This window comes from Lepidochelys kempii, chromosome 6 (assembly GCF_965140265.1).
Source record: "Lepidochelys kempii isolate rLepKem1 chromosome 6, rLepKem1.hap2, whole genome shotgun sequence".
NCBI lineage: Eukaryota > Metazoa > Chordata > Testudines > Cheloniidae > Lepidochelys > Lepidochelys kempii.
Genome location: NC_133261.1, coordinates 114,706,906 through 114,731,342, shown reverse-complemented (window position 1 = coordinate 114,731,342; position 24,437 = coordinate 114,706,906). Strand labels below are relative to the sequence as shown.

General features: G+C 40.1%; 1 protein-coding gene across 3 annotated transcripts in view; it reads right to left on the bottom strand.

Moving 5' to 3' along the window:
- The window catches only part of ASPG (asparaginase), an 83,186-nt gene that overhangs the window by 35,759 nt on the left and 22,990 nt on the right, over positions 1 to 24,437 (bottom strand). For all 3 annotated transcript variants that reach the window (XM_073349795.1, XM_073349794.1, XM_073349796.1), the window contains exons 5-8: positions 18,610 to 18,693; positions 17,313 to 17,439; positions 7,228 to 7,340; positions 2,470 to 2,655 (exon numbers count right to left, since the gene is read on the bottom strand). In XM_073349795.1, coding sequence (XP_073205896.1) covers positions 2,470 to 2,655; positions 7,228 to 7,340; positions 17,313 to 17,439; positions 18,610 to 18,693 — 510 coding nt within the window. The remainder of the gene's footprint in view (positions 1 to 2,469; positions 2,656 to 7,227; positions 7,341 to 17,312; positions 17,440 to 18,609; positions 18,694 to 24,437) is intronic.

Genomic DNA, 24,437 nt, shown 5'->3' with positions numbered 1-24,437 from the left:
ACAAATGACAGGATAATGCCATATGTAGTGAAGGTAACATTATTACCAGCCAGACAAAATGTTTTTTACCTTTTTTTTAAATATAAAAAATTTAATATAAGCTTTTTTGAAAGAAATTAATATTATAGTAAATTTCCAGAACTCAGCCAACATGTTTCCTCCACAGAGCTGTTACTCTGAAAAGGGAACGGCAGTGAAAAACCAGCATTAAATAAATTATGTAGAATTCAGCCAGAACACATCGTGGCTCTGTACATGTTGGCAAAGTTCTCCTGTACAGATACCAATATAAATAGGGTATAGCCTCCATCAGTGGAAGTTGGTGAAGCCACATAATACATGCACCACGTTGAAAAGCTGGGACCCAGGAATTAACAAGTGACTGAAAGTGACTAAATAACCCTATAAAGGTTTAATAAGAAGGGGGAATGCTAATGACTTGAGTCAAATTACGAAAACAGCACTTTGGCTCAAACACAAGAACTCATTTGCAGAGGTGCTCTACTTACGGAGAATTTTTCAGCCAAAATATAGGGAAAAAATTGTTCCCCCCCACCCCATACACATTTTTGTTGAAGCAGAATGTCATATAGTAAATTAGATTTTTTTCTCATGAAATTTTGCCATTTCGGGTATCTTGGGATTATTTAGTGAACAAACTTTACATTCTAAACATTTTTACATTCAGTTGTTTATCGATTGCTTTTTTCATTCTCCATATATTTTTGCATTAACCAAAATGTATGGGAGCTCCATGATGGTCAAAGCAATCCCTCTAAATTCCCAATTGATGTTAGCCCAAAACATCAATGTTATGCCTCATTACTTGTAATCATGTAAAATCTATCTTTCTGTAGTTAAGAAACTTGTTTTATCTAAACCGGTGTGCTTGGATTGAAGTGTTTGGGACACTTCACTTGAGATAACAGGATTTAAGCATATCATTTTCTATTAATAAAATTACGGGCTTTATGTGAGTTTGTATTGTCCAGCAGAGGGCTGGGCAATCCAAGATGCACATTTCTGGGGGCAGTCTAGGACTGGAAGTTTGCTGGTGTTGCTCTACAGTGTAATTCAAGAGTGGCTGGCAATAGCACTCAGATAGTATAGCTCGGAGTAATTTACATGCTGGAGGCTGTGTGAGAGCAGACCAGGAGTGATTGCTCTCACAGCAAAGCCGTGTAAAAGGCTGGTGTAAAACCCTGTTTGGAGAATTGAGGGGATACAGCTGTTCAACAGTCCAGATTGTACCCTGGGTAATGTCGCAATTTATGTTTCCTTTTTTCCTCAGTTATATATTAGGTTTAAGAAAAGTTGTTGAAACAAAAAATAAATAAAGCTGCATCAAAATATTTCATAGAATCTCAGGGTTGGAAGGGACCTCAGGAGGTCATCTAGTCCAACCCCCTGCTCAAAGCAGGACCAATCTCCAATTTTTGCCCCAGATCCCTAAATGGCCCCCTCAAGGATTGAACTCACAACCCTGGGTTTAGCAGGCCGATGCTCAAACCACTGAGCTATCCCATATATAAGAAACAATAATAGTTCAGTCCAACTGTACAAAGAAGTGATATTTATAAACAAGGCATACTATTAAAAAGGTTAGCCATTGAATAGTCAATGGAGATCTGAAAGCAGGCATAGGCTAGGAAATAGGAGGAAAGTTAAGCAAGACAAATGAACTTTCCTTCCACAATTCAGAATTATCACACAGGTTATGAACACTGGTCGGGTCTGTGAGGCTCATTAGTCCTACCAATATTTTGACTAACCAAAAAGGTTGTGAATTGCAAATAAGTTTAGGAAAACTCTTTTAAAGTATGCTGAATACCCTGAATACCAAGAATGTCAGTGTCTGCATATAAATTTGCTTTAAACTAGCCTACACCTGCTTTCAGATCTCCAGAAGTCACAGACTACTGGCCTCCATTCAGAGGGCCATCCCAGTACATACTATACTGCTGAACTCATTGGCACATGAAGATAGCCTAATGGGAGTCTTGAGGGTCAAGTAAGCAATGAGGTTTAGAATATTTCGGAAGTTTGCCACCTTACTGAATGCCCTTATTTTGTAACTATTAAAGTAACTGCAAACTTGAAAAGACATTACTTGACTGGTCTGCCCCGTGAGCCAGTTCCACGCTCACTGGAGTAGTTTTGGGATTGACATCAACAGTATTTTGCAGATGGATGCTGGGGTGTCACACACATAGCAGAAGCCATCAATCAGTAAACTGGGATCAGGTCTAGCTAATTACAGAATTCAGTCTAGAATAAAGGGCTTTTTAAAAATCTTGTTTGCAGATCAGCTTGAACCATTTAAAAACTAATCTAATATGGCTGTTTTATAGACAATATCTTCCTGTAGCTAGATGTTTGTTTTCTAGCACATTAAACATACAGCCAATCACATCAGTGAAACTTTCTTTTACATAACATTGCAATCAGAAATTGCTGCATTTCCCTCACCTGTCCAGTTGCATAGACTGCAGCAACACTCCCGCGTAAGCACTGGGTACAATTAAGAATCACTACTTTTCGTTCTGTTGCTTTCCTTAGTTCTTCTAGCAAATCTTCTCGATTATTTGGTGCATTACCAGTTCCGTACGTTTCAAGTACAATGCCCTCCATTGGAGCGTGAAGAAATGCCTTCACCTATTTAAAATAAGGTGTTAAAATATTACAACTCCATGTCTTTAATGCTATATAATTTGATTAGCAAGCCCTTTCTCCCGCATACATATTTTTCAAAAGATCTTTCAAAAGCAGTGGATGGCACTCACGAGCTAAAAAAAAGGAATTAAACTTCTTGCTACCATGATTGACAGCATTTATAGACAGTATCCCCACCAAGGTTCCATACAGTAGCACAAACATATTAACCATATTCAAAGCTTTAAAGTCAATCACTACAAAACAGGAGTCAATATAAAAACATTTACAGAGTAAACACTTAATTTGATTAGAGTTTCTCAAGCCAGTGAGGAAATATGTAGTTGAATACTGAACTAATTGCAGAGAGGGGGGAAAAAGAACTCTCTTCGAACCCCTACGCAGAAATGAATTGCAAAAATGAAACCTCACGATCACAAGGGCATGTTTTACACTTGTGAAGTTGTCAACTAATAAATAAGGGTGCGGCCTATACAAATTGCACAACTAGAAAAACTATTTTCATACCACTTCTGACACACGGCTTTCCAAGGCAAGGGCACCCTTGTGATGTCATGATTACTAATAATCACATGATACTTTCAAACAAGTTCCCTCAATAAGAGGTGCATGAAGAAGTGTTTAGTTAAAATGCCATTATGTCTCACGCAGGAATCAGAGTCTTACAAATAATCATAGAATATCAGGGTTGGAAGGGACCTCAGGAGATCATCTAGTCCAACCCCCTGCTCAAAAGCAGGACTAATACCCAATTTTTGCCCCAGATCCCTAAATGGCTCCCTCAAGGATTGAGCTCACAACCCTGGGTTTAGCAGGCCAATGCTCAAACCACTGAGCTATCCCTCCCCCAAAATAAAAGTCCTTCATCTACACTGGCCATTTGTGATGATCATTTCTATAAAATAAGGCTGGGGTTTTCAAAAAGAAGGCTATGGGAGTTGGGAAACAATTTCTTTAGACTCCTATGAAAATCCCAGAGGCATATATTTTAAAATAATGGCAATTTTCTACAGGAAGGGCTGATTAAAATGACATTAGGGAGAAAAGGATGGTAAGCTATTACTTAAATATATTACATAGGTTTTTGCAGTAGTGTAGCCATGTCAGTGCCAGGATATTAGAGAGACAAGGTGGGTGAAGGTAATATATTTTCTTGGATCAACTTCTGCTGGGGAAAGATGCAAGCTTTCAAGCTCTGAGTGAGCTCAAAAGCTGGTCCCTTTCACCAATAAAAATTGATCCAATAAAAGGTATTACCCTCACCCATCTTATCTCTCTTACATAAGCTATGCAATTGCATGATGACAGAACACTATTTGATAAACGTAAATGTATTACTTGTAAATACAGAAATATTCATAAATGGAACAACGTATTCACAGAATTCTTACTTGATACATTTGAACCACAATGATAAAATCTACCATGTTTAGTACATATGCCTTCCAAACATTAGAAAACAAAATCATAATGAAGCCTGCAGGAATTAATTTAAATTCAAGAGACAGTTCATTTAATTGAAGGGTCGAGGGGAGAGAGAAGTAGTTTTTTGTGGTCCAATTGGTAACTACGCAGCTAACGTATCTCATCAATGTAAGTAGCCATCTAGTGAAATTATTTTAGACAACTTAGATATTTCTTTGTTGACCACATAAACTACTTGCAATACATTACAGTCACCTATGAGGCGAACTATACAGTTGGAGTTTTATTACAAATCTACCACCTGACTGCATTTCCATCTGTTCAGATTCACCAAAAAAAAAAAAAGACTAGTATAATTGAGGAATTTCTGCTTAAGCTACTGGATGCAATTTAAGCTGACAATGGCCATGAGAAAAATAAAAACTCAGGTTGGCGGAACTTCAAAAACAGACACACAGGCGCTTCAATACTGAACTCTGCAACCCCTTACTTTTAGGCACCCTTCTGCCTAGTGGACACATCAGTAGGTCAAAATACACTATGGAATTTTTAGTATGCAGCCCCAAGATCCACATGGCCAGTTTGCACACGGCACATCAGAACACTTGTAGATTTACACCTCAGTTTGCCACACACTAACTTTCTGTATAGACAAGCCCTACATATTTCATGCAAAGTGAAAGAGCTTCAGACAGGAGAGACAGACCTATCCCAAAATACCCTCTGACTCGTGGCTAGTAAGTGTTGGGGCACTCATCTGAGATGTGGAAGACCTGGGTTCAAGACCCTGGTCTAAGATCAGGAGGAGGAGGGATTTGAACTCCCATGCCCCACATCCTTGATGAGTGCTCTAACCACTGGGCGATTGAGTATATAAGGGAGGGTGGGGGGCACCACTTCACCACATTTTGTGTAGGGCCTGATCTGGTCAGGTGCTTTTAGTTGGCCTCTCTATACACCTACTGGATTTGGCCCCACGGGCAAGATAGGCCAGGGAAATGCCTAGTTTGTGAATCCTGCCAGGGCCCAGGGGTGAGTTAGGCACAAAGCTGCTCAGTGGCGTCAGGACTTAGGTGGCTTTATGTATGCCCGTCAGCAGACATTTAGGCAGCTAGAGAACTTTAAGGTGGGATCTTAGGTGCTTTAAGGACTTTAGGCACCTACAGGGTTAGGTGGACCTGAACGGGGGGTTGTGAATGTCAGTGGCACCTAAATGTTGAATGGAGGTGCCTAAAATAGCAGTTAGGCACCTAACTTCCTCTCGTGAATCTAGCCCATACCATGTAAGACCCCAATTCTGCAAAGCAACCTCCTAGCATTGGCCTCTGTGGAATCCCATTGTTATCAATAGGGCTCCAGGTGTTCTCAGGGGTGCAGGAGTTCACATTAGCACATCATAGAACAGGATCAGAGCCCTGAACCCTTAAACCAGTTGCAGGAAGAAGCATGAATTGTAGATAAGGGCATGATTTCCTCACTCCATTTTCCCATATTGTATATGCATGCATACCTTTGGCAAAGTGTATATTATACATATACACTTGACTGTATGGCAAATAGGCACTTCTGGTCACTCTAGCTTGCACTTGCTTCTCAAGAGGTCAAATACATCTTCCAAACACGTGGAAGGGATACATTATCAATTCCAAAGCCCATGTGATTCAGGTTAAAGGTACTTTTAAAACCTTCCTAAATAGTTTTCCATGCTAGGACTGGTCAGTCATATTACTAGTAGGAATGTTTATCAACACATTTAGGGTACATTGCTCAAGGCTGTTTCCAAAACAATTAAAAATCTTAAGAACATAAGAACAATCATACTGAGTCAGACCAATGGTCCATCTAACCCAGTATCCTGTCTTCTGATAGTGGCTAATACCAGGTGCTTCAGAGGGAATGAACAGAACACGTAATCATCAAGTGATCCATCTCCTGTTGCCCATTCCCAGCTTCTGGCAAACAGAGGCTAAGGACACCATCCCTGTCCATCCCGGCTAATAGCCACAGATGGACCTATCCTCCATGAACTTATCTAGATCTTTTTTGAACCCTATTATAGTCTTGGCCGTCACAACATCTTCTGGAAAAAGGAGTAAATAACACTTTCTTATTTACTTTCTCGACACCACTCATGACTTTATAGACCTCTATCATATCCCCCCTTAGTCATGTTTTCCAAGCTGAAAAGTCCCAGTCTTATTAATCTCTCCTCATATGGAAACTGTTCCATACCCCTAATCATTTTTGTTGTCCTTTTTTGTACCTTTTCCAATTCCAATATATTTTTTTTGAGATGGGGTGAATACTGCACACAGTATTCAAGATGTGGGCGTACCACGGATTTATACAGAAGCAATATGATATGTTCTGTCTTATTATCTATTCCTTTTTTACTAATGATTCCCAACATTGTTAGCTTTTTTGACTGCTGCTGCACATTGAGTGGATGTTTTCGGAGAACTATCCAAGACTTCAAGATCTCTTTCTTGAGTGATAACAGCTAATTTACACCTCCTCATTTTATATGTATAGTTGGATTACGTTTTCCAATGAGCATTACTTTGCATTTATCAACACTGAAATTCATCTGCCATTTTCTTGCCCATTCACCCAGTTTGTGACAGCCCTTTGTAACTCTTCACAGTCTGCTTTTGACTTAACTATCTTGAGTAGTTTTGTATCATCTGCAAATTTTGCCACCTCATTATTTACCCCTTTTTCCAGATCACTGATGATTATGTGAACAGTACTGGTTCCAGTACAGATCCCCGGGGACCCCACTATTTACCTCTCTCCATTCTGAAAACTGGCCATTTATTCCTACTCTTTGTTTCCTATCTTTTAACCACTTACTGATCCACAAGAGTACCTTCCCTTTTATCCCATGACAGCTTACTTTGCTTAAGAGCCTTTGGTGAGGGACCTTGATCACCCTTTTCCACATGCTTGTTGCCCCCCCTCAAAGAATTCTAGTAGATTGGTGAGGCATGATTTCCCTTTACAAAAAGATCTTATCAGTTTTTCCATCTATAACAACAGATATTGCGTCACTGCAGCTCTGTTAGACCAAGCAGCCATGAGTTTGGATACTCTCTCTACCATTTCAACAATTAAAAACAAAATACTTACAGTGGCAGCATTAATTCCTGGGAAGATTCGCAGCAGCCCAACATTCCTGTTCATGTTAGTGTGGACCTTAAACTTCTTTGTGGTGTTGGCTCTCCACACTGTCTCCCAGTTAACTGGTAAAGAGAAATAGAACACCATAAAGAAAGAGAAGTCTCACTGCTCATTTAATTAAACTTCACAACATTATATCAAGTGTATTTGTAGTACCTCACACTTCCTTATTTTTAAAGTCTGTACTATAATTCATTAATATGACCTTCATACAAAAAAAAATTAAAAAGGAGAAGTGAAGTGATAATCAAGAGTAGCAAAAATAGCTGATCTCACTCACTGTGTTTATTATGATCCTATATTTCAACATCATCTAAAGGAACCATTAGGTCAGGCCTTAACATGCTATATTTTAAAATATTTATATTTTAAAAATTCCAAATAATTTAGATCTCCAGCAAAAAATCAATATTATTCAGCAGCAAAGTTTCCACATTATTACTCCCCCAGGAGAGATTTTTTTTAATACAGCAGCTTGGTTATAAAATACTAATTTAAGACAAGAAATGTTAAATGCAAGTGTATCTGTTTGGTCCTTACTAATGAACAGCATGATCTGCTGTTAAAAGAAGTTGACAATACATTCTAATACTATCTTCTGAAAATGTAAAGTTAATTCAGTGATTGTGCAAAGTGCTTGAGTAATAATACACTTACACCTATGCCATCATTACTATCCCCTGTTATAAACTACCCTCCCTCTACCTTCACCTGTTTAGAATACTCGGAAGGTTTGGGGGCAACAGAATGGTATGAAGAAGGTCTAACGTAAATGAAACATGTATTTTTCACACATTCTAATCAGGACTTCATTACTTTGTAATTGGAATTATACCAACAAGTACTCTAAGTCAGAAAAAAGAAAAGGAGGACTTGTGGCACCTTAGAGACTAACCAATTTATTTGAGCATGAGCTTTCGTGAGCTACAGCTCACTTCCTCAGATGCATATCGTGGAAACTGCAGCAGGCTTTATATATACACAGAGAATATGAAACAATACCTATTCCCACCCCACTGTCCTGCTGATAATACATCTTCTCAAATATGAAAGATGTGACACGAATTCTGAATGTCATATTAAAGACAGATGTTGTTACTGTTGCCACTAATCATCTCCAGACCTTATAATGTAGTTACTAATGATTAAATAAAATAGCAAGGATTCAGTTAACTGTGATTATATATTTAAAGCCAGATGCCAGCTGTTTAATAGTCTGTTTGTGTTCTATTATTAAAAGCCAAATCATGCATTATGGATTTCAAAAAGTTTACTACTCCAATGCAAGAGAGAAATGTCAATAACTGACAACTTGTAGAAGGGGCTTTGGCAATACTCTTGAGAGCATTCTGCGCCAAAAAATTAAAAATTCTGTGCCAAAAATTCTGTGCATAATATTTTAAAATTCTGCAAATGTTTTTTGTCAAATAAATGTTGAGGCTCCACCATGGCATTGGGGAGTACAGACCATTGGCTGCACAGAGGTAGGCGATCACTCAGCAGCTTCCCCCCACACCCAGGACATGGCTCAGCAGTGAGGCTGCATCCAACCCTGACACAGTGCAAGGACCAAGCCTGCCCTAGAAACACCCCAGGGCCCTGCTCTTCTGTGTCAGGTGCACCAGATGTGGGCAGGCAGGTTCAGCCCGGCAGGATCCAAGTGTGGAGGAGCTTAGTGTGGGGGGATCCAGGTGTGGGTGGAGAGGGTTCTGTGTGGGGCAATCTGGGTGCAGGCAGTGATCTGGATGCACAGGGGCTTGTTGGGGGGTTCTGGGTGCAACAGTAATAGGACTCTGCAGGGGGGTCCAGGTGAAGGTGGTTGGGGCTCAGCTGGGCAGGATGTGTGTGGGGGGGAATAGAGTTTGGCAGGAGGGTCTGGGTGTGGGGGGTTCAGTGTGGGGGTCCAGATGCTGGGGGGTGGGGATCCAGGTGCACCGCTAGTTGAGGCACCATAGAGTGGGGATCCAGGTGCGGGTGGCTCCTTGGGGTGGTGCAGGGGGAGTGGTGCTTGGTAGGAGGGTCTGGATGTGGGTGGGGTGAGGCTCAGCAGGAGGGTCTGTGTATGGGCGTGCGGTATAGAAGCACGGGGGTTGGGCGGATGGAGGAGCAGCTCCTTGTACAGTGATCCTTCCCCCTGCAGCTGAGGAGCAATGGGTAGGGAATTTGCAGAGCTTCTTGCAGCCTAGGGAGAAATCTGGGGGTGGGTCTGACCTGGCCCTGGATGCCGTGCAGGGGAAGAGGAAGTCCCATCCTCCCCTGCCCAGCCGGGACTAGGAGTTGAACCCAGCACAGGTAGGAGCCACCAGCCGGGTCTTCCCCAGTCCCGCCCCCTGCCCCACAGTGATTTACCTCTCCACCGGCTGCCCTAGGCACCCAAAACATACTGCTGGGGAGGGTCTCATGACTACACTTATGGCTTCCCTTTGCTTCCCCATCAGAAAGTCATTTTCTGAGGGAAAACAAAGAAATCTGCAGGGGCGATGAATTCTGCGCATGTGCAGTAGTGCAGAATTCCACCAGTAGTACACTGGCATACAACCACCCATGGCTTCAAGTACCATATTTCACGAAAAGCACAGGCCATGCTGTAAAACTTAGCTCACAATGGAAAACAAGCTGTTTCTTTTCACTTATGGAGAAGCCTCTAGGCTGCAAGGACAGATAAAAAATTAGGATACATATTATTATAGACTTGTCCTGTGTCTTGTAAGGTATTAGTCACTCCTGAAAACATTCAGCTACTATCCCGATTTCTTGCAATCAATAGTCACAGCTGCTTTCAAGAATATCCAAAATATATTTAAAAGCCTCCTTCCAAATCCCAGTAAAACAATTTTCCCCTCATTGATGCTAGGACAAGACAGGTTTCTAACAATCAAGACAGGCTATACATATCTGATATCATCTACAAGCATAAAGTTATTATGAACTTCCCAACACTATCCCATGCCTGGCAAGTAAGATAGCAGAAACGTCACAAGGGTCTCAGCACAGCGCTTACAGAAAAAACAAACAAGGGGATTATATGGATAAATGTTTTTACTCATACATTGTGAAACAGATTGAAAGTGATATTCATGACGGTGAAAGAATCAGCCACTCATGAGCAAATGGATCCCCACTCTGCTGAGGATGAGAGAGAGCAGTGGGATGTATGTGCAGATTCAACCTGAGCACGTATAGCTACAAAATTTAATTCCTGCAGCAGGGCAGAGGAAGGGTCCATGGACTAAAGTAAAATTAATAGCAGAAAGACAGAAGGCACTGGATGTATGCTCAGATGCTTAGTGTTAATCAAGTCCTAATGGCTCAAATGAATCACATCTATATGTTCAATCATGTAACGTGCAAATGCTTTCTATAATCTGAAAAACACTGTGTTTGATAAAACTTCAGCTGCAAAGCAGGATCCTAAATCAGCAGCGAAAAGCATTCCACCGTAATAGCCCTACAGACCATGATACCTAGCCTTTGAAGATGGATCAACTCTACTGCAGCAAGCCAGTATTTGATGATAATAGCGAGCTTCACTTATTCGCCTCACTTTTATACCATTTTACACTGGTTTAAGATTCTGTCTCCCACAACGTTCCAACTGTTCCCCTTCCTGCATCCAGCATGGCTTCCTCTTCATATACAGAATAGCTGAAGTACTCTTAGGGTTTAAATAAAACAGGGGAAAAGTGGCCTACAAGGTTTACAAAAGAAGCTGCAACAAAAGAAGCCATCTGGAAGCTGTTATAACGCATATCCCAAACAAAAGCTTCTTTCTGGGATTCTGTCAAGGGAAACTCTTATATGTGCCTGTGACGAACTGTACCGAAACATTAACTAGACTTGTAAATCCCCATCACTCAGTCTCCCATAGTTTGATTCCAACCCCTTGACTCTATTTAGCAAGGAAGAATTTACTGGGACAAAGTTATTGGTAGGTGTGGCTTGGAGTAGGGCCTTGAGGGCTGAAGCAGTAGTAATCTCACTCACCCAGGCCAGTAGGCTGTCCAGGCTAGTGGTGTTAAAGAAATTTTTCAAGCCCTGTTCATCATACTCATAGGTGGGAGGAGAAAGAGCAGCAGCGTTATTTACGAAGATGCCCAAGAATCCTCACTTCTCTTTTTCCCCTGCAACGAGGGTTTTTTTAAAAAACCAACAGTCTCATCTACACTCAAAGCCAGTGTCACCTAAAGGACATGAAAGCTTATTTTCTTCCATATCAGTCAAAGATTAGACTTTGCTGAGATATCCTTCAGAATGTATGTTACCTACTTTGGAAACTATCAGTGTACTTACGAGTGAATTAGACCTATCCTGGTTAACTTTGCCAAAATAAGATTAAATCATCTCTCATTAGAGATCCGTGCCAAGATAAGAAGACTAAAGCTGAGATAACCAGGATAGGTCTAATGTTTACCTTATATTTTCTGAACATATGTCTGAAAATGCGCTCTACTGAATAATGCTCTGTGTTCAAAATGTTACAGCATTAATGGAGGAAAGTAACTTAGCCCAGAAGAGATATCTATTTTAAATAAATTAATATAGCCAGAAAACTTTCCTCTAGTTAGCATTATTCCCCACACCAAGAGTTTTGTCGATCTGCTTAATGCAGATCATGACTTCAGGGATAAGAGTAGCAATTGTCTTTACAAATGACATTTTTCCATCCTGCAATTACCACCACTCATACATTCTGCTCTGGCTTCCTAGCTAATCAGTCCAACTGAGCCGGATTAGTTCTCAAACAAACAAAAGTGTAAAATCCTTCCATGTCCAGCTAAGGCTTGTTTTGAGCCATTTCAAATCAGGCAGAGAGCTGTACACAAACTCATTCAGTAATTCTTTTGCACTGTTTGTGTTACCATATACAACATCCAAGGAATGGAGAAATTTTCCATATAATGGCTCAATTTATGTCATTCTGTTGGATGAACACGCTATCCCACAACTTCTGCAGCTATATCAGGTTGTATGGATTGTTTGATGAAAATAATCTTAAGAACTACCAATATGAAGTAAGGAAGCTTATGGATAGGCGGATGAAGTATGAGAAATTCTACCTTTCTGTGTTCAGAATAATACTTGATGGAATCCTATATGATGAACTGAATAACTAGTGAAGTTATTCACTGAGCTTTTGGCACATTGCAACAGATAACGAGCAACCTGTTCTGACTTGGATGGGCTATGCTTGTAAAAAAAAAGCTTTCAACTGATGTAGAATACATACTCCTCTGCATTATGTAAATTTGAGTACAAAGCTGATTATTTTAGGAACAAAGATAGCACATTACTCATCTTTCTCAGAAACAGGCAAGCCCCTAAAGAGGATGTATACTATTTTAAAAGTTAGGTAATTATATTTTAGTGTACTAAATGTCCAACATGGCCTGGGGCAGGAAGGCAAACAGGCCAAAGCATATGAGATATAAAAACAAAAGTTGTAAACCTTAAAGGTTTTCAAAATCGGGTGCCAAAAATTAGACACCTACAAATGTGGTCTGACTTTCAAATGTGCCAAGCATTCACAATTCCCTTTGACTTCAGACCTTTCTGAAATAATCAGGCCACTTTTTGAGGAGTCTAATTTTAAGCAGCCAAGTTTGAAAGTTTTGACCTTCATACATAACTGTATGCTAAACTGTTTTTGGAGGAGAGGTTGAGGGACAGAAGAGGGGTGGTGCCCGGAAGTCTGGCTAGCTTCTGTTCCACTGTTAAGCCTCAGCACAAACCAGACTATGACACCACCGTTACCATACAATCCAGTAGAAATATGAAGAGGTTGGTTTAGTATATTGTGCAGACTTTAAATTTGTGTTTTATATCCCACAAGGTGTAATATCTGAGATATCCGAGATAGGATGTCACAATGTCTGTACTGAGGATGTTGTTCACTTGAAAGGTTTAGAATTACTGAATAGAAAGGAGTAAGAATGTGGAAGGTTCCAGGGTCATAGATCCTGGAAGGTAAGTGAAAACCTCTTTTCCCTTTACAGAAGTATCAGATAGTGAAAGTCTTGTCTCTTTCGGTCTAATCTAATAAAGACAAGACCATACATCAGGACAGAGGGAAAGAAATCAAACTAATACAACACATTCTAGAAAGCAGCAAACTTTTGTTAGGCAACACATACACAAAAGCCACAATACAGGTTTAAACTCATTTATTATAGAAGTACAGTAGCTTTAAAAGTGACACCTCCCTAAGGTGTGGTGACTGAACTCAAAGTTATGAAATCAAACAAGAAATACAGCTTTTAATGATTGAAAGCTCCAGTAAAACAGCAGCACTTTCTTCTCACCCTTCTCTGCAAAGTGACAGGCAAGTCGTACCATTATATAAGCTACACCAGTGTTCACGAGAATTCAGGGTGACAGCCAATGGGTGGAGAGCACAAACCAACTTATGGATGGTTCTTAAAGGTGGAAAGCAAGACTAAAAATACAGCCGCCTTTTTCTGGCAATAATTTGTCATAATTGATACACACCTTTGAAAGGAGTCTATCCCAACTAAATATTCATTACAACAATAATCATGTCTGTATTTGTAAGAAAAAAATATCTCAATGTACAGAGCTGGCATTTACCTTGATAATATGAATAAATAAATGACTTGGGCTTTTAACTATATACAACCGGAACTGCCTAATCCCGCCAAGCAAAACACAGTAACCTGGCCAATGATAACGAACCATCCTCTCTCTTTTACATTAGTGATGCTATTAAGTTTGATAGTGTGTATCCTCTCAACTTTCTCTCTTGTATCTCTCTGTTGTATCTATCTGCAAAATCCAAGCAATTTTTTTATGTACTTGATTTTTCCTGAATAAATCTTTCAATGTTTCTTTAACAAACAAACAAAACCACAATGATGACAACCTCAGCACTCAGAATCCCTATGCTAATAAACCACATGCATGTGTGACTGAGAAAAACTAGGTAGAATAAAGAAGCATAATTTAGTTTGATACTTTCAGGCAATAAAGAGTAGCTGAAGTGAGAAATAAGTTATGAAATGCACAGAGACTGTGTCCTTATACACTGTAGTTAGTAATTAGCCTGGGCTTCTTTTTTGTCTGCCCCATTCAAATCTGTAAGGCACCACTGGAGTCAAGGTCTATTCTTGATCACTGAAAATATTACAAATATATTTTCAATGTATTCCAATGCTTTTTGTCCTATGCTGCATCAGGAGCTTAAAGTAAGTATTTCATGGGAGCTTCCTGAGGCTTGTTCACATGAACAGCACTCTGGAATCTTTTCACCGCTGCCTACAAGAATCAAGTTCACCAGAGCCAAAACTTTGGGGAAGTTGATATAGCCAGTGGGTCCAGAGATGGACAATGGGAGGGACTGAAGGAAGGTGCTGACAAAGCCACAGGAAACTTCTAAATATTGACCAGGGGCATTAAAGGAAAAGAGGATTGATGAGGTCAGAAACCAACCACAAGGACTGATCAGTTGGAGCATGGACCAATGGGGGGAAATAAATGAGAGGAGCAACTGGAGGTGAAGAGGCTGCTGCAGATGCAGAGTGCAGACTATCCTTCTCTATTCTGCCTCACTCTTTGGTGCTGAGACAGATACAGCATACCATAGCTCTCTAACCGCCAGCAGTAACTCTCCACCTCGTCCTTCTGCACCAATTAATCAGTCACAGTGGGCTCTGGTCTCATTATACTCCCACCTTCCATTCTCTTGCTGGAAACAGATAATCAGCTCCGCCTAGTCTGTCTCTCACACCTTCCAAGCCCAGCCTGTCTTCCAGTTTGTAGACCTGTGGAGCTGGATTCTCAGAGGAAAGTCTCTGTAGACTGCCTATATCTCCTTCTGGAACTGAGAGCAGATTGGCAGCATACTGAAGCAGCAAAAGAAATGGATTTGTCTGAAAAAAGTGAAGGAAGACAATGTACACAAGCAATTTGAGAGGTTAAAAATAGCTGGGTTGGTTTGTTTTGTTTTTAAAAGCCCCAAATGGTTCCTTTTCTCCACCAGAGCTTCTGATGAGGATTCTAAGAGTGCACTCAGGGAAAATAACCATGTTTCAAACAATTTATTTTAGACAGAGTAAAGCTGCACTGGTTATAGTTACTGTCTGTATTCTGTGAACTATGTTTTTCCAAAATGAAACAATCATTCAGTACTGACACTTCCACTTTGGACAAGTGACACTACACTAACAGTGCAATAAATTGAAACAAATAGTAATAATGGGGCAATTCATGCCATCAATTTTTAAGCAAAACTCCCCATTGATTTCAATGGGGGAGTTCTGCTTAAAATTTAATGGGACATTATGGCCAGGAAAAGTAACTGATAGCTTTATCGTTTTTCTACTACAAAAACAGGTACTCATAAAGCAGATCATTTGAACCCAAGAAGGAATTTACATAAAGCTTGATTCCATTATTGATCATTCAGAAATCTGAATATTTATAATGTCATTTGTCCCAGTTTATAAAAATTCAGAGAAAAATTCAAGACAACTCATCCTAGTATACAGAAATAGTACGAAGGAAAGTGTTCTGGTTAACCTAATACATTAAATAGCTGTATTTTTTCCTTAACTGCACACGTCATTTATTTGCCTGAGTTAATGTTAACTAAATAGCTATAGTAAGAAAGAGATTCCCTTTATCTCCCAGATGTTCTGAAGGCAATTATTGTGGGGAATCTCACAAGATGTACCTCAGTTCTGAGAGACACAAACCTACTATTCCAATCTTGGAATGTGGCTGAATGGACTGTCAATTATTTGAAAAAAATTAAAATATATTAAAGTTAGGATTTTTTTTAACAGTGCTCATCATCATAGTATCTGTGCAAACATTAATGGAATTATCCTTACAAGAGCATTCTGAGGTAGAGAAGTATTATAAGCTTACATTTTCAACTGAGGACAGAGACCTCTTAAGGTTACACAGAAATCCTGCGGCACAGCCAGGAATAGAACTCAGATCTTCCAAATTCTAATCTAATGTTTTGGTCACAGTACCAGTCTTTTCAACAACACTAACAGGAAAGGGTTTTTCAAGTTAGGTGGACATCCACTAGGGACTAGCCTGAAACTTAACTCAGAAATGAGGGAAGGAAGTGAAAGGTTAGTGCATCCATCCCCTGCACCACTTCTACCCCCCAGGTATATTTTTTAAATTAGCTGGACACCGGCACTAACAGATAATTTTCAGAGTATGACATATATCTTAGTCAAGGTTTGTAGCAACCCCTTGACACCTTGACGTTTTAAATAAGTTTCTTCACCAAAAAGGAACTTCATCCATCACATATATACAATCATTTGCGACAGTAACTTTGCATACTGGTACTGAAATCCTTGTGTATTTTTTTTAATAATTAAAAAACAAAAACAAACAAACAAACAAAAAAACAGGAACACACATCCAGATTGCCTAACATCTAAATAAATTAGGAAGAAAGATCAAATTTTAGACCTAACAACATTAACAGTGTCCCTCTGATTTAAAAGGATCTTAGTTTCTGGAGCACCTAATAAAGCGCCTTACCAAATGACTACGAACCAAAGTGCAGACATGAACGATCTGTCAGAAAGTGTACAGATGCTGCCCCACCTGCGGTGCCTTATTTCAGGATCCAGTGTAATCATTAAAGAGATTAAACCACTTTGTTTTTTCATTTTTCCCTAACTTATTTTATCCCCAGACCAAGCATTTTCGTGGCAGAAGGGCATATTCCCAAAATGCTTCCCTCCCAAGAATCTGGATATTTAGTAAGAATCAATGTCTGTGTATAATAGAGTACTGTACAAAATCTACCTGCTGTTTAATCGCTGATTCTTATACCTTATACAACTATAATTTTAACGGCTTCTAGGGCACATGGAGCAGTGTCAAGACACAAACGGCATAACACAACGCTTTTAAATCACATCCATACTTAAGTAAATGTGTGTCTCAATTGTGTAAGTACTGATCAAATCCTGAAACAGCTCTTGAGGAAGGCAGTGTGCTTTTGCATGCGTCATAAATTACAGGGTTTAAACGATGAAATTGCTTACTTGTAATATCAACCTCAGCATTTGCAAGTGGAGACAGGTTAGGTGAGGAAAAGGCATTGAAACTCCCAGCATCCACCTTAGTCACCCTATTTCCCCTGTACAGTTTATGATAAAAATACAGGCACACCTACAAGAAAAATAAAGAAACATGTCTGTGTAGAAGCCAGGAATTAAAGATATAAGCAGATACTGTTGTCTGCCCCTTTTAAAATGTTTTCTAAATCTTTAAAGTAATGAGAATTACTTAGAAGTTGGCAGATTTACAATTCTGACACAATTTTTTTTAAAAAGTGGCACTGTCACTTTATGGATTGTTCCTTAACTCGTTAAAAGTTAACTAGTTACATAATTCCCTCACAAGAGCAGGCAAAATCTAGGAAAGACAGTGAAGATTGTTTCTTTGGGGTTTTTTGGTCATCTTTAAGTGAAGGTAGGTGAAAAGAAAAGAGAGGACTTTTAAAGAGCTGTCATAAACATCTGAAAATCAGAGTCCAATGGCTTTTTGGTGGCCTACAGAAAATGGTCAAGATTTTCCAAAAGGACTAGTGGTTTTGGATACATTCATTTTTGGTTGCCCAACTTAAGATGCCTATAAGGGATCAGGCAACTCCATGCTTAGTGAAAAGTCAGTCCCCTTCAAATGTGTCTCAAGCTGAACTCCATAAAAATTACAGCACTGAAAATTACTAGTCACTTTGGAAAATCTTAGTCAGTAAGCGGCTGGTCTTAACCCACATGAAACTGGCAGTGTCAGAACAGAGACAGACTGAAAGAGGGTGAAAATGGTACTACTCTCTCTCTCAGCTTTATGGGTGGGTTCTGCTGGTCAGATTTCAGGCATATTAGTGAGGCAGTGTGGGGAAGCTTCCACAGCTGCTGAGTGTGAAGTCCTTTATTAACATAACTGGCACTACAGTCTCCACAGAGACAGAAATTCTCTACATTTCACCAGTACTTAACTTCTCTTCAATTTTAACTATTCCCACCTCCACCACCACCACTCTACTACTTGTTTCCAGTACCAAGCACAATGTGCAAATGAAAATCTTTGATTTCAAGTCTACTGCAGCCAGTATGTCAGAGACATGACAAGTCTATACAATATATTAGGAACATACTGGTAAGTTAAGCCTGACAACAGCGTGTGCACTGTGTCAGATAGGGGTCTGTTAACCTTGACAGGATTCCTTTAAATATCATTGCACAGTCCTTGTTGGTTAACAGATACATTTTAAAAGTGTAAACATTTGGTTTTACTAGGTTCAGGAAAACAAATTCTGATGCTAGGGAAACAGACCTCAGGAATTACAAACTGTCCAGCGATCAGCAGCGCCCCTAGTAGGTTGGCTCGACCATCATTCCGCAATTCATATATGGGGACCTAAAAAGAAGAGAGTGAAATTACACCCCATTTCTTATACATAAACTGCAGAAGAGATTCCAGTTCATGCAATGCAAATCCAGTATAAATATATGAATAATTTATGTAACATAAGAATGGCCATACTGGGTCAGACCAAAGGTCCATCCAGCCCAGTATCCTGGCTACCGACAGTGGCCAATCCCAGGTGTCCCAGAGGGAGTGAACCTAACAGATAATGATCTAGTGATCTCTCTCCTGCCATCCATCTCCACCCTCTGACAAACAGAGGCTAGGGACACCATTCCTTATCCATCCTGGCTAATAGCCATTAATGGACTTAACCTCCATGAATTTATCCAGTTCTCTTTTAAACCCTGTTATAGTCCTAGCCTTCACAACTTGCTCAGGCAAGGAGTTCCATACGTTGACTGTGCGCTGATTGAAGAAGAACTTCCTTTTATTTGTTTTAAACCTGCTACCCATTAATTTCACTTGGTGGCTCCTAGTTCTTATATTATGGGAACAAGTAAATAACTTTTCCTTATTCACTTTCTCCACACCACTCATGATTTTATATACCTCTACCATATCCCCCCTTAGTCTCCTCTTTTCCAAGCTGAAAAATCCTAGCCTCTTTAATCTCCTCTCACATGGGACCCGTTCCAAACCCCTAATTATTTTAGTTGCCCTTTTCTGAACCTTTTCTAATGCCAGTATATCTTTTTCGAGATGAGTGGACCACATCTGTATGCAGTATTCAAGATGTGGGTGTACCACAGATTTATATAAGGACAATAAGATATTCTCCCTCTTATTCGCTATCTCTTTTTTAATGATTCCTAACATCCCATTTGCTTTTTTGACTGCCGCTGCACACTGCGTGGACGTCTTCAGAGAACTATCCACGATGACTCCAAGATCTTTCTCCTGATTAGCTGTAGCTAAATTAGACCCCATCATATTGTATGTATAGTTGGGGTTATTTTTTCCAATGTGCATTACTTCACATTTATCCACATTAAATTTCATTTACCATTTTGTTATCCAATCAATTAGTTTTGTGAGATCTTTTTGAAGTTCTTCATAGTCTGCTTTGGTTTTAACTATCTTGAGCAGTTTAGTATCATCTGCAAACTTTGCCACCTCACTGTTTACCCCTTCCTCCAGATCATTTATGAATAAGTTAAATAGGATTGGTCCTAGGACTGACCCTTGGGGAACACCACTTTTTTAGTTCTTTTACTGTGTTTTTTAATTTGGGGTGAAGATTTAAGTTGAGCCTCTATTATGGTGTCTTTGAAAAGTGTCCATGCAGCTTGCAGGGATTTCACTCTAGTCACTGTACCTTTTCATTTCTGTTTAAGTAACCTCCTCATTTTTGCATATTTCCCCTTTCTGAAATTAAATGCCACAGTGTTGGGCTGTTGAGGTGTTCTGCCCACCACAGGAATGTTAAATGTTATGATATTATGGTTACTGTTTCCAAGCGGTCCGGTTATAGTTACCTCTTGGACCAGATCCTGCGCTCCACTCAGGACTAGATCGAGAGTTGCCTCTCCCTTTGTGGGTTCCTGTACCAACTGCTCCAAGAAGCAGTCATTTAAAGTATCGAGAAATTTTGTCTCTGCATTTTGTCCTGAGGTGACATGTACCCAGTCAATATGGGGATAATTGAAATCCCCCACTATTATTGAGTTTTTTATTTTGATAGCCTCTCTAATCTACCTTAGCATTTCATCGTCACTATCACTGTCCTGGTCAGGTGGTCGATAATAGATCCCTACTGTTATATTCTTATTAGAGCCTGGAATTACTATCCATAAAGATTCTATAGAACATGTGGATTCATTTAAGATTTTTATTTCATTTGATTCTACATTTTCTTTCACATATAGTGCCACTGGCACTCCCCCCCCCCCCCCCACCGGCACGACCTGTTCTGTCCTTCCAATATATTTTGTACCCCGGAATGATTATGTCCCATTGATTGTCCTCACTCCACAAGGTTTCTGTGATGCCTATTATATCAATAGCCTCCTTTAACACGAGGCACTCTAGTTCACCCATCTCATTATTTAGACTTCTAGCATTTGTGTACAAGCACTTAAAAAACTTGTCACTGTTTATTTTTCTGCCCTTTTCTGATGTGTTGATTCTTTATGTGAATGTTTCTCATCTGATCTGGCCCATACTTTATCCTCTTTCATCCCCTCCTCCTGACTAAAACCTAGAGAATCTCTATCAATAGGCAGGTTTCAGAGTAACTCACGAAAGCTTATGCTAAAATAAATTGGTTAGTCTCTAAGGTGCCACAAGTACTCCTTTTCTTTCTATCAATAGACTCTCCTTTAAGAGAAGTCTCTGTCTGATCCACGTGAGCTTCTGCAGCAATCGGCTTCCCCCATCTCTTAGTTTAAAAAGGTTGCAGAGCAGTTTTTAATGTTAAGTCCAGCAGTCTGGATCCACTTTGGTTTAGGTGGAGCCCATCCTTCCTGAATAGGCTCCCCCATCCCAAAAGTTTCCCCAGTTCCTAATAAACCTAAACCCCTCCTCTCTACACCGTCGTCTCATCCACGCTTTGAGACTCTGAAGTTCTGCCTGCCGACCTGGCCCTGCGCATGGAACTGGTAGCATTTCTGAGAATGCCACCATAGAGGTCCTGGATTTCAGTCTCTTTCCTAGCAGCCTAAATTTGGCCTCCAGAATGTCTCTCCTACCCTTCCCTACGTCATTGGTACCTATATGTACCACAACCACCGGCTCCTCCCGAGCACTACACGTAAGTCTATCTAGATGCCTTGAGAGATCTGCAACCTTCGCACCAGGCAGGCAAATCACCATACGGTTCTCCCAGTCATCACAAACTCAGCTATCTAGGTTTCTAATGATCAAATCTCCCATTACTAACACCTGTCTTTTCCTAATGACTGGAGTTCTCGTCCCCAGAGAGGTAACCTCAGTGAGAGAGGATGTCCCAACTATTGGAAGGTTTCCCTCTGTTCCCGTTGACTGCTCTCCTTCTCTGGACCTTTCATCCTTCTTAACGGCGCAGGGGCTGTCTGACTGGAGGTGGGACAAATCTACACTGTCCTGGAAAGCCTCATCAGCATATCTCTCTGCCTCACTTAGCTCCTCCAGTTCTGCCACCCTGGCCTCCAAAGCCCATACACGGTCTCTGAGGGCCAGGAGCTCCTTGCACCGAATGCACACATACACCACCTGCCCACAGGGCAGGTAATAATACATGCTACACTGAACGCAATAAACAGGATAGCCCCCACTCTGCTGCTGGGTTTCTGCCTGCATTTTCTCCTACAGTTACCTAGGTTAATGATAGGGTTTTTGTTTAAATCAAGAAGTTTTGATTATAGTTTAGTTTAAAGGTTTTAAAGATGGCACGTGTACCTTGCCCCCTTCCCATTCCCCTTTCCAACTTCCTCTCGAAACTCCCTGTTAGCAGTCCCTGTTCACAAAGCTCCTTGGTCGCTTGCTCACTGCTTTATAAAGCCCTGGCCTTCTTGATAGCCCCGCCCCCTGACTGAGGCTCAGCCAATGAACAGAGACTTCTAGATTTCAAACCTTGTTTAGAAGCTCCCAGAATGATTTTAGAAGCTAACAATCAAGGCAATCTCCCATTATATCATTTACGGTGAATACGATTTACTTCTTCATCCAAACTAACTATTTTAGACAGAAGCAGATGGTGGAATTGCTCCCTCTTAATGTAAAACAGAATTTTTTCATAAAATATATCATTGGCTTTTTCATATTTTTCCTCTTATTGTAATAGCTATATTTAAAGAAACATCTCATTAAAGAAATTATTCTGGTCTTATTAAGCAACTGCATATTTTCTTTCAGAAGTGAAAGCCAGGTTAGCAACAATATCAAAAAATGTGTGTACTCAATTCTTCAATGAGGAAGCATGTGGGAGAAAAGTGTACAGAGAGTAAGATGAGCAACAGCCTCACTTCATTCAGTGTTACCCAGAGCATCATCTGAGGATATAATTTGCCCTACCCTTCCTGGCTGGATATAAAAGGTAAACGGATAGTTTGTTATTGACAGAATAGGACAAGGCTAAATGTAGAGACCTAGTGTGATTACTGAAAGGATGATAACTTCTAAGCCTTTTTTAGAATAAATCTTTATTAGCAAAATCATCCCCATGTTTAAAGGAATCTGAGCTCCTTTAAACAATGCAAAAGTTAAGATTGCATGCTCTGCTGCTGGTTCATGTACCATGAACACAATACAGCAAAAAATGAAAGTAAAACCCTTAATGTTTTGTTTTATAAAGGAAACACTATAGCTAGCCCTACAGACCCCGCACAATTTAGAGACAGTGACCTGCATTCTATTCCTTCTTTATCATCCAAATTCTTTACTAAGTCCCAAGTACAAAGTCAATCATGTAATAAATAATAACACTCAGATCTTATATAGCACATTTCATCAGAATCTCTCAAAGCACTTTATAAAGGAAGTATGTATCATTATCCTCTTTTTACAGATGGAGAAACTGAGGCACAGAGATGACACGATTTGCCCAAGGTCACCTAGTAGATTAGTAGCACAGCTGGGAATAAAACCTAGGTTTTCAGAGTCCCAGTCCAGTGTTTTAGACACTAGACCACACTGCCTCTCCTGTACAAAACCAGAGAAAACAAGAGGAATACACAATTATTGTTATTTAATTAAATTATGATAGTGCCTAGATGCCAATCAGGCTGGGGTCCAATTGTGCTAGACACTGTACAACCATAGAGGAAAGGATAACCCCTGACCCAAAGAGCTTACAGTCTAAAAAGAAAAATAACATAATGGATGGATGAAACAAACAAGCAGATTGAGAAGACAGGGTAACAAAATAATAGGATGTGCATAATTCTTGGTCAATCAGGAGTGGTAATCATAACTTGCTGCCTGCTTACCTGTTGTGTCAATAAAAGCATAATATGACCTGGGCCTTTATTACTTGGGAAAATGAATGTTCCTCAGATCTCAAGTTCATTTTTCAGAGCTATTTTTATTTGCAAACAGACCACATTTGATGTGGAAGTTACTGGGAGATAAAAGATGAAATCTCACAATGCCATTTTTCAAGTCACTTTAAGACTAGAGTTGCACTTTTGTGTTTAAACAAACAGCAGTGGCCATTCTGGCAAAACAGCAGGTGTAAAATGCACACGGGTGCAACATAAAAAGTCAGCCTCAGACACAACGTGGTAAGACCCAATCACCGGGCTGACGGAGATTAATAAATTAAAGGAAGCATGCCCAACTAAGTTGGGCATAAGCCATCCCACTCCTGTCACATGTTAGACACACTGTGGCCAAGGGACCACATGCATCCTGTTCTGGCAATCATAAAAGGGTTCAAAATGGGGACAAAGAATATTGAAGTTCATTGCCTGCCCCCCCAACAAAGAGAAAGGCAATTGCTACATTCAGATGCAAAAATAATCCACACACGACCCCCCAGGACAGGATAACAATTTATAAAGGGATATAAGCCTCCGTGCTCCTGGGCTTAAAAAACCACTAACAGCCTGGTTTTAGGCAGCTGTTTCCTGTATAAAGAGGTTATTACACAATAGCCCACTACAGGATTTGTTGCACCTTCCTCAGAAGCATCCAGTACTGGCCACTGTTGGCAACTGGACTAGAACCACTACTAGTCTGATTTAATATGGCAATTCTTATGTTTCTAGAAACACGAACAATAAAAAGAACCTGTGAGCAGATCCTCAGCTGGTGTG